The 16,827-nt window shown below is 45.7% G+C and overlaps 1 protein-coding gene across 1 annotated transcript; it reads left to right on the forward strand.

Moving 5' to 3' along the window:
- The first annotated feature begins 3,443 nt into the window (after nucleotides 1–3,443).
- LOC311189708 (ester hydrolase C11orf54 homolog) lies at nucleotides 3,444–16,093 on the forward strand. Its single transcript, XM_084261424.1, has 8 exons — nucleotides 3,444–3,539; nucleotides 5,765–5,863; nucleotides 6,853–6,926; nucleotides 7,691–7,792; nucleotides 8,411–8,587; nucleotides 10,166–10,315; nucleotides 10,889–11,005; nucleotides 15,715–16,093. Exons 1-8 carry the CDS (start codon nucleotides 3,482–3,484, stop codon nucleotides 15,886–15,888), a joined length of 951 nt encoding a protein of 316 aa, XP_084117550.1. The 5' UTR covers nucleotides 3,444–3,481; the 3' UTR covers nucleotides 15,889–16,093.
- Nucleotides 16,094–16,827: the final 734 nt, after the last annotated feature.

The following is a 16,827-nucleotide window of genomic DNA, read 5'->3' on the forward strand; positions in this document are numbered from 1 at the left end:
GCAGCTTCATTCCCAACAGCTGGAACGCCAGACGGGTCTCTTCGGGAAGAAAATCAACCAACGTGTAACCGGCCGATTAATTTACACTTTTTCTCCTCCCCAAAAGGACCGCCGATTGCTTTGCCAACTTTACCTCACTCAAAAGCCGTTGCTTACAGCTCGCCCCGCTCCCACCCCGCCACCGCGTTCCGCTGCCTGGAGCGGGCTGGGGCCGGCGCCGCGGCAGACGTTTTGTAGGTGGGCGCCCACCCCGCTACCACAGGGCGGGGGCAGCCCACCGGCACTGCTCCGAGAAAAGCCTCACCGACGGCCGCCACACGGCCCGCTACCGAGGGCAACCTCCGCCAAGGGTAACCTCCGCCAAGGGCAGGGCGGGCCGGGCCACCGGCCTGCCTCAGGCCCTTCACCGCAGACCTGCTCAGCGGCGAACGCGCTCGACCAGCGGACACAACCCAACGCTGGCGCGACTCTCCCCCTTCACCCCCGCGCTCAATCCAGCCGCGCCAGCGCCGCGGATGACGGCGGATAGCGAACTCCCCCACACCCACCTCACGTCTCGCCGCTGCAAAGGGCGGGAAATGGCCGCCCGAGAGCTTAAATACCGCCAGGCGCTCGCGAGAAGCACGGTGGCTGACGGGAGGGAGGGAGCGGGGGCCGCGTCCCGGCGCCGCCGCCATACTGGGGGCGGCGAGGTGGGTTGGGCTGCGCTGGAGCCGACGCCACTCTCTCCGCCCCTCCTGTCTCTTTCCGTCCCGTCCCCGGGGCCGGCCCACGGCGGGGTCGGACCGCTCTGCCGCGCGGTGCGGACGGCGGGGCAGGTACGTGCGGTCAAACGGCCGAGTGCGGGGCCGGGGATCTTCCCCCCAGGCTCGGGCAGTGACCGGCCGCTCCCCGCAGGGCGCGGTCCCCGTGCTTCCCGCTCGGTTGCGAAGCTCCGAGACTCGTTGCACAGATCGGCCTCTGCTACTGCTGCCCTGTCTCTCTCCCTCTGCCGCCCACCCTCCACCGAGGCTGAATAAACCCCTTCTGTGCGCTCGCAGCAGTGCCGAGCGCGGCGCCAGCTGTAGAGTTCCGTCGCCCCGGCGTTCCTTGCTGCCCCGGACTGCCTGGACGCTCACCCTCAGCTCACCCTCAGCTCACCCTCAGCACCCCGGGCCCTCCCGGCGCTGCTGTGACCATCCCTTCCCCAAATCCCAGCCGCTGAAGCAGGTGCCTCTGCTGTCCTGCAGCTTTCCTCAACCTCTGCGGACCCATCTGTAGATATTTTGCTCTTCCTGGTGTCACGGCTGAACCTCTGTTCCCTCACTGACTGACATCGTCAGTTTTTCCCTCCTCTTTCTCTCCCCCTGCCTCCATGACTCATCTCCAGCCCGCCTATTATATCTCCTTTCCCGCTTCTACCCTCCAAACTAGTTTTCATCCAGGTTTTGAAATGGGACAAACCCCACCACCACCCCGTTAATATCATGATTCCAAATTCATCTGCGTTCTCATGGCCCTTGACTACTCTCTCTGATGTTTTCTTCTTGCTTCAAAAAGGTAGATTTCTGGAGTCTTTTTAGATGTCTGTCCTCTCCATTCTTGTACCACTTCAGATCTAATAATCTTATCAACCTTTCAGCATTTGTGTTTGCTCTTTGAAAGCCTCTGTAGTATTCGACATCACCCCATCCCACCAGGATGGATTTAATTGTCTGTTGTTGTCTCCTTACAGGTTCTCACACCACACAAACTCTCCTGTGAATGCTCTCCTTGCAGTCCTTTTGTGCCTTTCCCGGTAAGGATTACTGTCTATCAGTCAGCATGGGTTTATTGTGGTACATCCAGATTTTCCCACAGTCTTTCCCTCCTTTTCATTATGGGGAGCTGACTAGTGTCCTTTAAACAGCAGGTGATGGTCTAGGTGCTGTACTGGAGACTACTTACTGAACTGTGTCAAAGTCCTGCCTCTGCCTGTTGCAGAGAACAGCAGTTGTAGCCTGTCTTCTTACTGGTTCAGGACATTTTCAATCTTTGGTGCTGACACAGCTGCCTTCTGGACATGGCAAGGGGTTCTTCAGGGGGTTGAGTGTCATCTAAAACAATGCTGCCACGGCCATCTTCTCTCTTTCTCTGATTGAATTACTCCCTTATTGTGTTTGGTGCACGCTTACAGTCTTTGAGTCTGATTCACTCCATCTGACAGTAGATTTGTACCAGAGACACCAAATCCAGCCTGTTACTTTCTCCTCCACAGCCAGAGGAGGGAGGAGGTCACCAGTAGAGATAGATAAGAGCTACTAAGATGAGAATTACAATTTATTACACAGGTAGCTGTCTTTCTTCCTTTCTCTACTGCTTGCTACAGCAGTAATTTGGGGTAGCTGAGCTTTAAGGTGTCAGTTAGGGGACTGGTGTGATCTCCCAACTCTTTTTATTCTTTTTTTTCCTGCTGGGATTTTTTAACCTTTAAGCAGACTCAAGAGACCTGTGGTGTAAGAACAGTTATGATTTTTGACAGTTCAGCATATTTTTAAAATAGGAGCTAAAAGTATAAATAAACAGCTAGCTCACATCATAGTCCTTCCTAGCAAAAGCTCTCTCAGGCCTGGGAATGTAATTCAGTTTTTGGCTTTTTCCTCCAAGGCCTGAAATCTGGATGTGGGACCCATTTTCTTTTTTGTGTGTGTGCAGCAAGCAGGTGCCTAAGGGGTTAATGATTGCTGTGGCTGGTTTAGAGGCAGCATATAATCAGCCCTTTCTGCCCTGAGCTAGTTGTTTGCCCTAGTAGCTGAGTTTGCTGTTGCAAGGCTGACTGAGATACAGTGCATTTGTCAAGGGGTTCTTAAAAGGTTTTGTCTGCATGTAAGTTTATGGGCTTTGTATGCACGCAGACCCTTATACTGCACAACCTGCTGCTATTCTTTTTTATTTCATTGCTATCCTGTTCCCCTCTGGGAGAGGAAACATGTGCCCAGAATCAATTGGAGACCATGGTGCAGTTGAGGTTGAAAGTCCACCATAGCCAATGCTGGAAAAGTAAACATTAAGGCAGGGAAGATCTGAGGAGGCAGCTAATATGATCAGAAAAGCACGCTTTTCTTTCAAAACCAAATTATGACTCCAGGCTTAGGAAAGGACTGATGAATCTCCTGACATGTCCCTTGAACTGGATTCAGCGTAGGGTGTGTTTTACCTACACCCAGTTGTATGCTTGAGGACTAGCATGTGTAATGCTGTGAACTAGCTACATGGCTGATACACACATCTTCTTCCAAAGCATGTAAGAAAATTAAGGTTAATATTGAAGCTGTTAGTCTTAGATGGCAGAGCTACAGTTCTACTGTTGTCTAAGTATTCTTCAGTGAAATTGAAAAATAAGTAACATATTAAGAACAGTTTGTTTTACTCATTAAGCTATTATCCTTCTTGGCAGATCAGTTGTTTCTACAGCGTTGTACCTTGTAATTTCTGACCTGAAGAAATCAGCACCAATTGGGAAATGGCCAAAGTAGAAAGGTTTGCTTTTCACGTTCCAAGTTTGGAGGAACTTGCTGGGGGTAAGTCTTGCAGAGTGTAACTTTTTGCAAACTTACATTGTAAACTTATCTTAAGGCTCTTATCAAAACTCTTCTACAGTTAGTACGTGCAGAAAGTTCCTGCTCCTAACACACTGACAGGTTAAGGAAAGCACTTTTTCTATATGCTATTATTTCTTTAAAACAAACAATGACTCCTCACACAAACCCCAAGCTTTGTTTAAGAATATAAGCAAGCTGTTGAACCCTTTGAAACAATCTGCTACATCTGCAGATTTGTGCAGAGGTTGTCAAAACTTGGCAATTACAGACTTAGAATCATCAATGTTAGAACTAAGACCTTTAAGATCACCAAGTCCAACCATTAACCCAGCACTGCAAAGTCCACCACTAACCCATGTCCCTAAGCACCACATCTACATGTCTTTTAAATACTTCCAGGGAAGGAGACTGAACCGTTTCCCTGGGCAGCCTATTGCAATGATTGATAACCCCTTAAGTGAAGAAGTTTTTCCTAACATCCAATTTAAACCTTCCCTGGTGCAACTTGAGGCCATTTCCTGTTGTTCTATTGCTTGTTACCTGTGAGAAAAGACCCAACACCCACCCGGTTACAACCTCCTGTCAGGTAGTTGTAGAGGGCAATAAAGGCCCCCCTCAGTCTCCTATTTTCCAGGATAAACAACCCCAGTTCCCTCAGCCACTCTTCATGAGACTTGGGCTCTCAACCCTTCACCAGTTTTGTTGCCTTTTGATGGACAACCTCCAGCACCTCAATATCTATTTTGTAGTGAGGGGACCCAGGTTTGAACCTAATTGGCTGCTCTTCTGGTGATTGTGTTAGAATCAGGCTGCAGGAAACATGTTATTTAGTTTGTTTCTTTCCAAAGCTTTCACAAAAGGTGCTCAGTGTAACAGAATGGCTGAGGTTGGACCTCTGGAGGTGATTTGGTCCAACCCACCCACTCATGAGCTTCTTTCCTTGTAGAAAGGTATCATTCCTTCTGGTAGTCTGTCTCCTGCAGCAGATGTATTCAAGTGGGTGTTTTTTCTTTCAGAGAGGTCCTCAAGTTCAGAAAAGATGGATTATGAACCAGAATTTTCTTTTTTCTCCTCTCTGTCCTGAGGATCTCCTGTAAGCTGTGAATTTTGCTGCTGTTCAGCTCTGGAGTATCATTTGAGGAGTGCCTTTTTCTTGTCCTTTTCCTGTTACTGGAAGGATCTGAGATATATTCATAAACCTACCAAGTACATTCTGTTGACCTTTGTGGTCAACATCTTGTTAGATGTTCTCCTGAGAAGTGGGGTATGGCCAAAACCCTGGCTGGAGGAAACAAAGTTACAGGAAAGCCCTCTTGAATAAAAAAGGATCTGATTTGAGATGGCAGACTGGATTTTCTGTTCTTCACTTTGAGACATCTGTCAAAGCAGATCCCTAGGCATGAAAGAACTTTGAGCTCTTAACACAGGATGTGATCACACACTATATTAAGGTTTGTTAAAGTTGTTTCCAAACAGCGACCTTGTCCAAGTCAGAATCCTTCATGTTGTTTGAAAGATTTTGAAGGTTTTGAGCTTAAAAACATTGTTGTGAAGCAAACCCAAAGGTTTAGATTTAGGGTTGTTCATTAGAATCACCACCATTCATTATCTGTCTCATACTGACAAGGGCACTTCCCAGAAAATCTCCACACGAATGTAGACATGACAGGTTATCCTGTGACAGTAGAAGTTTCCAGACAGCAGAGCCATTTTGAGGTTAGAATCACAAAATTGTAAACAATCTAGTTAATTTATTTAAAGAACCGATTCTTACTTCAGCTAAAACTTACTTCCTCCTTTGCTCTCACATGATATTTGACTGCAGTCATTGTCTGTACTTGTGAAGCAAACCCACTTCTGAATGTGGCTTAAGTTTACCCAACATGACTTCACATTGTGCTGCCCCTAGTGCTACTAGGAGCAATCAGTTATTGTATTTCAGTTAAAAGGTGTTTAACATTTTTAACATTAATTAATGTGGTAGCTGGACAAGCTTTTGCTCCTCTCCAAAGTTTTGACTTGGGAACCAAGTGCCTACAGACAGTAACATTTAAATCAGTGGAGTTACTTAGGGTAACTGTAAGTAACTTTAATGTATCTTGCTGAAATCGAGCCTCAGCAGATGTATTTGTTACTGTTAGTAACTTGTCATAATCTTGGTAATTTTTCAATGTCAGTAACTTTGCCATTGTTTTTTACTATAGTTTTGCAGAAAGGGCTTAAAGAAAACTTTGCTGATGCTCAAGTCTCTGTTGTAGACTGTCCTGATTTGACTCAGGAACCCTTCAACTTTCCTGCCAAAGGTAACTGATCATTCTTGCCTTCCACTGAGACTTCTCCAGTTCTTTCTACCTGGTCCTACTTGGTTTTGATCTTCTAAAGGTGTTGGGAGAGCTTAAATTGTTTTTTCAGGTAAAGAATATGCATGAGAAGAAAATGACATGTTATTCCTGGATTTGCTTCTTAGTTGATGTATGAACAGGGACAAGTCATTGTCAAGCACTTGTCTTATTATTTTTTCACAATCTGTGACTGCAGTACTCACTTGTTTCATAAGCTTTATTTCGTGTACTGAGAAGGTTTTAAAATGAAGTTGTTATCTTCCACATGGAGAAGCTTTTTAGATCCATGCCAATCATGATCCAAACCTAAGGAGTCGTGTTTCCATTCATTTTTAAATTCCTGCTATTCATGTATGTCAGTGAAATGAAACTTCACTTCTTATTCTGAGATCCATCTTCTTTGACATCAGCTGTCTGCAAGACAGACCTGTCACCCCCGTCACTCATCTGAGTTCCCTCTGTCATCAACACAGTGAACGAAACCCCTCCAGAAGGTGATTTATCCCTTCTTAAAATAGATTTTCAAATAGGTGGGAGGAATTGTCCTGAGACTTGCAAAATTTCAGCAAAGCTGGATGTCCAAGTGGAGTCCCTGTGTGGGTACCCACTGTGAGGATGAGGGCATCTTACTAGAGAACTGATAAATGGCAGTTGTTGCCCACTGTATATATATATATATATTTTTTTTCCTTAAAGACTCTTAATTTTGCAGCAGGTTGCCTACCATTAAATCCCACTGTGAATCATTTTAGGGCTTACTGCTCTTGGATTTCTTAATAGTGCCACACTTTATTTAAGCATTTAACATAGGGAAATAGTGTTTTCAAAGGGGTTTAGAAGTTTGAGGAACCAGTTCTTTGGTGGGTTCAACTGCATGCTCATTTGGGAAATGCCATTTTGATTATTAGGAAGAATATATTTTACCAAACTAACTGGCTGTACTCTTCCAGGAATCTGTGGAAAGCCTAGGATAGCAGATGTGGGAGGTGTTCCTTATCTCATACCTGTTGTGCAGAAAGAAAAAGTGAGTTTTTCCTTTAGCTGGGGGGTTTAATACATTTGTCAAAAGAAAAGCAATGCCTTGCTGAAATATAAACAAAAACAAAGGAGTAACACATACTCTAAGATTCCACTTGTGAAAAAGAATTACTTTTCAGTGCTTTATGAGATTGGTTCTGATACGTGTTAAACATAGACTGCATCAGGAACTCTTACACATCATAGCAAAGATAGCATATTGTCATTGATGGTTCATCTTCTCCTGCCTACAAATACAAGATAGTTTTGGAAACATCCAGCTGTGACAGGAGCCATGGAAGGAGCTGCTAATCAAGGGGCTTATCTGCATGTTTATATGTGGCTTGCTGCATGCCTGGGATTTCAGGTCACAGCCACACTTCTTTGTAAAAGCTGGCTCTATTTGCATTTTCAGGCCAACACTGGATTCACACTACTGGACTTTTTTTACAGAAATATCATGGCTTCTTTCTACTACCACCTGTGTCTATATGATATTTCCTTCCATTTTTTATTTTACACAAATAAGAACAACAATTCAGTTTTTGTGTAAAATGCCAGGGGAACATACAGACAGACTCTGCCTTTCAGAAAACAAATGGATATGTGCCCAGTTTATTACTTCCAAATATCTCCTTGTTCAACTGTGTTCAACCTAATTATCCAAAATACTAATGAGGGCAGTGTGAATTAAAAGCATCCAGAGATTATACTGAATAGAATGACAACTCTGAATCACACCAAAATCGAAGGGTTGTTTCTCTTTTGTAGGTTTATGATCTAAATACAGTTGCAAAAGATATAGAGCTGCCTGGAGCTTTCATTCTTGGAGCTGGAGCTGCTTCGTCTAAGATTCTTGGAGTAAATGCTGAGGTCAGTGAGTAAGTGATGGTTCTCAGTGAATTCATGGAAGTGTAATAGCAGAGCAATATCATGCTGGGTATTTCCAATTTACAAGAAGACATTTAGCAAACACCATTCATGACAAAAGCACATCAAGCACATTCAAAGGAATTTGGATGAGGGCCATCCAATGAGGTGTGCCCTATCCAGATAATAAAGATGAATTTTTAACTTCTAATTCTCCAGGAAGTGTGGGATTGCTTTGGAGCACCTAACAAACATGATTTTTTGGGAAACTGATTGGCAGAGATTTTAGTGACACATGTAGAGTCACTTGCCAGAGTTACTGGTAAACGTCTTTGGAATGTTGTCTTTTACTCTCTTAGATGGCTTTGTTTTACCATTGTCAGTTTTAAAGATGCCACATACAAAGTGGGTTTTTTTCATAACACTAACATTCATCTTCACCTAACATTAAATTTAACTGTCCAGAAAAAGTAAAACTGTTTTCTGTGTCACAAAGGGGATTGTTTCTTGGGATCATTGTCCAAAGTTTAAATTGCATTTACATGAGTTCCATTCATTTGACTGACTCTTACATATTTGTATTGACTTACTTGACTTAGTCTCAAGTGTTCTTTTTCTCAGCTTATCCCTATTGTTCAAACTAAGAGTGAAAAAAAGCCTGCTGTAAATGGGAGCTACATTGCCCAGATTAATCCTGCAGATAAAGGGTGCCTGCTTGAGAAGTACAGCAGTAAATACACTGACTGTGAGTTTGGGCTGTTGGCCAACCTTTATGCCAGCGAGGGCCAACCTGGTAAGGTATGTACTTGGATCAAAGGTGACTTTGCTTATCGAGCTTTCTGGCTGAAGGGAAACACATTTCACTGTTCTCCTATCAGTCTTCTATGCTAATAGTAAAGGAGTAAATCCATGAAAAGATACCCAAGTATCAGGAACTAATGCTAGTGAAGGAGGGGAAGAATTGGTGAAGACCGACCTATTTGAATTTTTGAGGGGTAAGTATTAGTCATCCATACAAATTCAGTCCAAACTAGCAGTGATTTAAGGTTCTTGTGTAAATCAGGTGTGGGCACTTGTCAATTTTTTTGTAGAAATGCTTCCCCCAACACAGGTAGCACCGAGGTGTGGGCAGAGCATAGAATCAGAATCACAGAATCTCCTGAGTTGGAAGGGACCCATAAGAGTCAAGTCCAACTCCTGGCACCACACAGGCCCAGCCAGGTCAGAACATGGGACTGAGGGCATCGTCCAGATGCTTCTTGAACTCAGCCCAGCTCGGTGCTGTGACCCCTTCCCTAGGGAGCCTGTTCCAGTGCCCGACCACCCTCTCAGTAAAGAACCTCTTCCTAATATCCAACCTAAACCTCCCCTGTCGCAGCTTCACGCTGTTCCCTCAGGTTCTACCCTGGTCACCAAAGAGAGGAGATCGGCACCTGCCCCTTTGCTCCCCCTTGTCAGGAAGCCACAGACTGCGATGAGGTCTCCCCTCAGCCTCCTCTTCTCCAGGCTGAACAAACCAAGGGATTTCAGCCTCTCATAAGGCTTCCCCTCCAGACCCTTCACCATTCTTGTTGCCCTCCTCTGGACACTGTCCAATACAGTTTTGTGTCCCTCTTGTACTGTGGCTCCCAAAACCGCACAGAGGACTTGAGATGGGGCCACACCAGCGCAGTGTAGAGCAGGACAATCCCCTCCCTGGACTGGCTGGCTCAATGCACCCCAGGATGTGATTGTCTTTCTTTTTTATTTTATTTTATTTTTATTTATTTTGTGAGTACAATGACAAATTATTTACTGGTATCTCACTTTATGCCCTGTTCTCTCTACTATAATTCAATTTTACAACTTCATGCAACTCAACAGCTCTTTATCCATGTGGTATCCTCTCTTCTTCCATTCCTCCCTTAACTGCTGTAATGCTGTTCCAATTTCTTTGCCAGAAGACACACCCATTTTAATTAAATCATGGCCACTCACAGGAAAAGAAGGAACAGTCCATTGCTGCATTCTCTCAGTCAGAACTCTGAGTGCTGCATGGAAAATCAGCTAACTTCTCTGTTTTCAAGAGTTTGTGTATGACGGGGTGTCCACCAGCTGGTGGACAGAAATGGTTGCTTGTCTGTCTCATGTGTGAGTGAATGACTTGCTGCCCATCAGCCTTCACAGGCAAAGCTGGCATCTAACAGAAGTCAGGAGACAGTTGGTCAGGTACTGGAAGGATGCAAGTGGAGTGGTGCTTGCAGGGAAACTCAAGGTTTCAAAAAGCAATAGTAATCTTAGGTTATAAGCTTGAGAGAATTTCAGAGCAGCGCTCTCAGACCTTTGCAGACTTGTTACAGCAGGAGACAGCAGCAACCAATTGATTTTATTCTCCAGGTCATTGAAGTGAAAGCCAACGGAAGGACTGGAGAACTTAACTTTGTGTCTTGTCTGAGACAAAGTTTAGAGAAACACTATGGAGAAAAGCCAGTTGGGATGGGTGGTACATTTATCATTCAGAAGGGGAAAGCAAAGATTCACGTTATGGTAAGTTCTCAATTCATACAACTTTTTTTGATCCTCTTTAAACAGCGTTATAAATCAGGGTGAGGCATCTTAGTGCCTTGAGTTTGTTTTGTGGTTTTCAATGTCTGCATAAACTGTTAGGATAAGCAGTGTATTAACATAAGAAGTTGAGGTTACAAAACTAGTGATGCTGTATTACTTGGCCTTAATACCTTCATCTTTTCTTTTGAAACCCATAGGCAGCTAAAGAACTGTGTAACTATTGCAAAATGAGTTGAAATGAAATACATGAACTGAGATGATACTTACAAGAAGCAATAGACTTTTTAAAAATAATTGAACTTCTAAAATGTACCAGGCAGAGAATCTTCACTGCAGTATTTCTCCCAGTAACTGTGCACTGAAAGAACTGATATTCTGGTTGTTTGAATTTCTGGCAGAAACACAGTAATGGGCACTGGTGAGCTGCTTTTAGGCAAGAAGGAACGTGAACAGAATAGTGGGGAGGGGAAAAGTGAATTAAAGTTGCTAGAGAAAACGTGTCTTAATACAAGTGTCTTCCTTTCACTTACAAAGCTTTTACTTTTGCTGTAGCCTCCAGAATTTTCTGCCTGCCCTCTGAATACGGATGAGGATGTGAATAACTGGCTCAAATTCTTTGAAATGAAGGCTCCGCTGATTTGCCAGCCAGTAATAGTTTCCAGAGACCCAGTGAGTGTCTTTATCCTGTCTGTGTGTAAACTGAGACTTATAATGAATTTTATGTGGGATGTGATTTTCCTTTCAAGAATGGGAGTGTGTGTGTTTGTGTGTGTGTGTGTGTGTGTGTTGTTAAACTCTTCCAGAGAGAATGTAGTGAAATAGAAGCTGCTGTCACTGGTTTGGATTGAAGCTAGGTCGGTCTGTTTTGAAACCTGGTGGCTGTTCACAGTTAATTGAAATTAATGCTTTGGTTTGAATTGCAAGAGTGGAAGCGTTTGTGTCCCAAACCCAACAGCATAGCTTGGCTTCACTGTTGGCTGGACCAGGAGAAATGTCAGAGCATGGAAGTTTGTTCAGCCATGTGTTCATGTAGCTCACCCTGATGAGAGCTGTCTCTGCTAAAGCTGTGTTGAAATAGGTGAAGCCTGTGTCTCGTAATTGCTGATGCAAATTGAAGCCTGCAAAGCCTCTTGCTGGCAAGTTACCTAGCATCTTTCACAAGCACTAAATTCAACAGCAAGCAATTCAGGATAAAAAGATCTGCTTTCAAAAAAGATTTTTATCATGATGAAGACTATGTGTTTAAAAGTAACCATTAAATCATAGATGAAAATGACTGTTACTTATAAATAACAATGCAGTTACACATAATGTAAAAATATTTTCCCAAAGTTAAATGAGACTTGCTGCAGGCTTAGGTATGTTCAGGGGTGTGACTGTTGTGTCTTCATGTGGCAGCCTTTGGCCTAAGGCTAAATTGTGTGCATCTTCTTAGAATCAAGTCCTGAGTCCTCAGAAAGCAGCCATCAACAGCTGCTCTGTCCAGAGCCAGGGCAGCTTGCCTAGGGGATGCAGCTGGGTTGTTCCCATCTGTGTCCACTACAGGTTCAGCAGAACCCAGCTAAGCCCATGGTTTTGTGTTTGACTGTCACTACAGAGACAGCAGTAGTTGGCATTCAAATACCATAGCATTTCTCATCTGTATCCTCTTCCAGCCCAGAGAAACAGTCCTATCAGCAGCAGCATAAAGAGAAGTGTTAGCTAGCAGGTTAAGGGAAGTGGTTCTTTGCTTGTGAGACCCCACCTGGAGCTCAGCTCTGGAGTCTCAAGGTGTTGTGTTACAGGTAGCAGTATGCCCAATTTATCGTTATAAGTCTGGTCATATTCCATTTTTTGCTGCAATCTTTTGCACAGCCTGACACTGCTCAATGCTTTCTGCCACTTTCTCTTCACCTTTCCAAAATTTTTGAGCCCACTCCTTCTCATCCTGGGAAGGGGCACAGTTATGTTTATGCAGCAGTTTATCCATGGCAATCCTGCCGACTACACCAATGTTTCTGTTGCGTTAAGGGCAGCGATATGCCCAATGGGAGAACTTTTTCACAGTGAGGGTGACAGAGCACTAGAATAGGCTACCCAGGGAGATGGTGGAGTCTCCTTCACTGGAGATATTCAAGACCTATCTGGATGTCTACCTGTGCAATATGAGCTAGGGAGCTGCTTTGGCAGAGGGGTTGGACCCAATGATCTCTCAAGGTCCCTTCCAACCCCTACGATTCTGTGACTCTATGATACATCGTTATGAATCCAGTCACCTTCCACACACTGAACTATCACAATTCAGATTCACAAATGATGAAACTTCAGCCTGGTCATGTTCCTTGAACTACCACAGCCACCTTAAAGGAATTTGGTCGTGTTCAATGAGAACTAACATGGCTGGCTTAAATGGAAGCGTAGTTTCTTTAACCAACAGACATACAAGATTCCTTGGCTAGCTAGTGATAAATTTGTTGTCTGCAAAGTGCTTGTAAATACCAAGGGTCTTAACTACTCAAGTGTTAAAAGATATAAAGTGACTCTATAGAGATGTCTGAGTTTCCTGGGGAGACACTTGGCCTGACTAAATGTTTCAATCGTACCCAAAGGTGTCCCAATGTGGGGGAAGAGGGGCTCAGCCTGTCGGCTGGTCCCAGAGGTCGGGATAGTATGGGATGGTATCTTTCCTATGTGATGCTACCTTCCCTAACACATCTCAGAGTCTGGGCTATTTTTATGTCATTTCTTGTCTCTGAGGGGGATCTTGAGTGCCTCTAGTCATACACACCTTTCTTGTGATGTGTTGTCGTGGTTTTACCCCGGCTCTATCCACGCAGCTGTCTGCTCCTTAAAGGAAGAGAGCAGGGGAAGAGGGAAGGCGGGGGGGTGAGAGGCAAGGGAAGGGAAAAGGAAGGGGCAGAAAGCAGAAAGATAAAATATAACAATGCTAACAGGACTTTAGAGCAAAAAAAATATATGAAGCTGTTGATACCCAATGCAGTTTCTCACCGAACCCACAACTCAGGCCGTGCCACCCAGAGCCGTCCCGGAACCCGACTGTCCCCCAAGAACCACGTGTCCCGGAGCCGCCCCTGCTCCTCCTCCCATCAGCCCCCCGTTGTACTGAGCAGGATGTAATTGGCATGGAATACTCTCTTTGGCCAGTTTGGGTCACCTGTCCTGCCTTCGCCCCTCCTTTCTCATGAGTAGAGAAATACGAAGAGCTGAGAAAGTCCTTGACTGTCTGACAGCAACTAAAACCATCAGGGTGTTATCAGCACTACTCCCATTTTAACTCCCAAACACAGCATTCCATCCGCTGCTACAAAAGAAGCTAACTCCATCCTGACCAAAAGCAGGACATGTGTGAAATTCTCTCACCTCATGTTTAAAGGGACAGATTAGCAAAATTCAAAGTGCAGGCTCAGTGGGGAGTGGTCATACCTTGGAGGTGGGTAGCCTTTGAGATGGAGGTGTGTTTGCATATTATAATGACATGATAATGAGCGTCGTTCACTAAAAGGACAGCATTTTGTCAAATACAGGACAGGTTGTGTTCCCAGGGGCAATAAGAATGCAGCTTATCAATTCTTAACCTTCAAGTTCCAATAGTATCAGAGTTTGGCCACGATGTCTCCACTTCGCTGCATCCTCTGTGTAGCTGTCTCAGGGTCAAAGCATCAAGCTCCCCTGATGTTACTAACCTTTAAGATTGCCTCAGAACTTACTGTGAAGGATGTTTAGGAACTTTATGGCTCAGTGAGCACCTGGCATCTCAGTTGCTCATCACCCTGGAATGTTTTGTGAATGCTGAACCTTTCAAAATGTGAACATAAATTTAACTTCTAAGCTACCCCCAGCTGTTATCCCGCACAAGGAAGACATGGGGCTGTTGGAGTGAGTCCAGAGGAGGCTGCAAAGATAATCAGAGGGCTGGAGGACCTGTCCTGTGAAGACAGGCTGAGAGAGCTGGGCTTGTTCAGCCTGGAGAAGAGAAGGCTCCAAGGAAATCTTACTGAAGCCTCCCAATATGAAAAGTTTTGTTATAAAAGAGACGGAGAGAGACTTTTTGCCAAGTAGTGACAGGAGAGGGCGCCACGGTTTTAAATTTAAAGAGAGTAGCTTTAGATCATATATAAGGAAGAAATCCTTCCCTGGCACAGGGTGCTCAGAGAAGCTGTGACTGTCCCTGGATCCCTGGCAGTGTTCAAGGCCAGGTTGGATGGGGCTTTGGGCAGCCTGGGCTAGGGGAGGGTGTCCCTGCTCATGGCAGGGAGTGGGACTAGATGGGCTTTGAGGTCCCTTCCAACCCAAACCAGCCTCTGATTCTATAACACATTGCATTAGTGGGGGTGATCTCAAAGTTTAGTATGCTGCTTGAAAATTTTATTTGCTATTCTTCCCATTTTCATGTACAGCTGCCTCAATTGGAGCAGAAATTGTCCCTTTATCACACTGGTCCGTGGCATTCAGTGCAAAGGGGTTCTGATGGTGTGACTGCTTTATTTAATTCCAGTGGAAAGATAGAGGCAGAAAGAAAGGTAGGGAAAGGAAAGAAGAAAAAGAAGGGGACAGAAAGGGAAAGGGGGACAAAAGGGAAAGGGTTAGCAAGAGAAAGAAAGGGAATGGGATAGCAAGGGAAAGGAGTAGAACAGGAAAGAGAAAGGGATAAAAAGAGAAAGGGAAAGGGGTAGAAAGGGAAAGGGGTGGAAAGGGAAAGAGAAAGAGATGGAAAGGGGAAGGGTTGGAAAGCAAAAGGGATAGAAAGGGAAAGAGAAAGGGAAAGGGATGGAAAGGGAAAGAGAAATGGGTAGAAAGGGATAGAAAGAGAAAGAGAAAGGGATGGAAAGGGAAAGAGAAAGAGATGGAAAGGGAAAGGGATAGAAAGGGGAAGGGTTGGAAAGTGAAAGGGATAGAAAGGAAAAGAGAAAGGAAAAGGGATGGAAAGGGAAAGAGAAATGGGTAGAAAGGGATAGAAAGAGAAAGAGAAAGGGATGGAAAGGGAAAGGGAAAGAAAGGGATGGAAAGGGAAAGAGAAAGGGATAGAAAGAGATAGAAAGGGAAAGGGGTAGAAAGGGAAAGAGGGATAGAAAGGGAAAGGAACAGAAAGGGAAAGAGATGGAAAGGGACGGGGGAAGGGAGAAAGATAGAATGGCAGGAAAAGGGAAAGGAAGGGAAAGGGGAAATCTCTGGTAGATTGACAGCAAAAGTTGGGGGTTGTCATGTTTTCTAAATTCCTTTCTCTCTGATGTCCTACGGTAAAGCCTCGTACAGCCCCTCTTCTTTTGTCCTACTACTTTCACAAGCATCTTTCAAGTTTTCAGTGCTTGGTTGTTGGAGTGGGGTCCGAGATGTGTGCTCACCCAAACCCGTTTTCACCGGCCTTTCTCCGGTGACAGGGCTTCGACCTGCGCCTGGAGCACACCCACTGTTTCAGCCACCACGGGGAAGGAGGGCACTACCACCAGGACACCAGCCCCGACAGTGTGCAGTACCTGGGCTACCTCCTGCCCGCCGAGCTGCTCTTCCGCATCGACCGGCCCCAGGAGACGCACCTGGTCGGCAGAGACTGAAGCAGGCAGCCTGCGCTGGAAGGCATAGCAGTTTCATCTTCCTGAAATGCAGATGCTGATTTTTATAATGCTGTTAATTATGCACACTGCTTGGAGCCAAGAATTGATATGGAAGCAGTGAGCTGCCAGCTTTTTAATTTTGTTAAAGGGAGAAATTCTGAGTGTGTGTGTAACTGAAGCTGCTAAGAGTGAATTCAAATGGAAATGGCGTTGCAATGTTATTGTGTGTTCTTCTGCTCTTCGGTTGAGCTTCCTGCGTGGCTGTAGCTGAGTCACAAAATCTCCTGAGCTGGGACCCCTAAGGATGACCTAGTACAACTCCTGGCTCCAGTCAGACCCAGCCAAGCATGGCACTGAGGGCATCGTCCAGACGCTTCAACTCAGTCCAGCTCAGTGCTGGGACCCCTTCCCTGGGGAGCCTGTTCCAGTGCCCAACTCCCTCTCAGTACAGAACCTCTTCCTCATATCCAACCTAAACCTCCCCTGTCACAGCTTCATGCTGTTCCCTCGGGTTCCATCCCTGGTCACCACAGAGAGGAGATCGCTGCCTGACCCTTGGCTCCCCTTCCTCAGGAAGCCACGGACCGTGGTGAGGTCTCCCCTCAGCCTCCTCTTCTCCAGGCTGGACAAACCCAGGGTCTCTCCTCACAAGGCTTCCCTTCCAGACCCCTCCCCACCCTCGCTGCCCTCCTCTGGACACTCTCCAGCAGCTTCCAGTCCCTCCTGCAGGGAAGCAGCGTTCCCAGCTGGCAGTTAACCAGCTCCTGTCCGCAAGTCACGCCAAGAGAGCACCCGCCCTGCTCGCTCGCGCGGTGGGACGCGAAGCGGAAGCAGCTGCCTGTCGTCACGGCGCCTGGCGGTGGCGCCGCAGCCAAGGCCGGCAGCGCTGTGCGCGCCGCCCGCGGTACGGCCCCGCCCCCTCCCGAGCACCCTCCGAAG

The sequence above is a fragment of the Gallinula chloropus genome (assembly GCF_964237585.1).
Source record: "Gallinula chloropus genome assembly, chromosome: 1".
Taxonomy (NCBI): Eukaryota; Metazoa; Chordata; class Aves; order Gruiformes; family Rallidae; genus Gallinula; species Gallinula chloropus.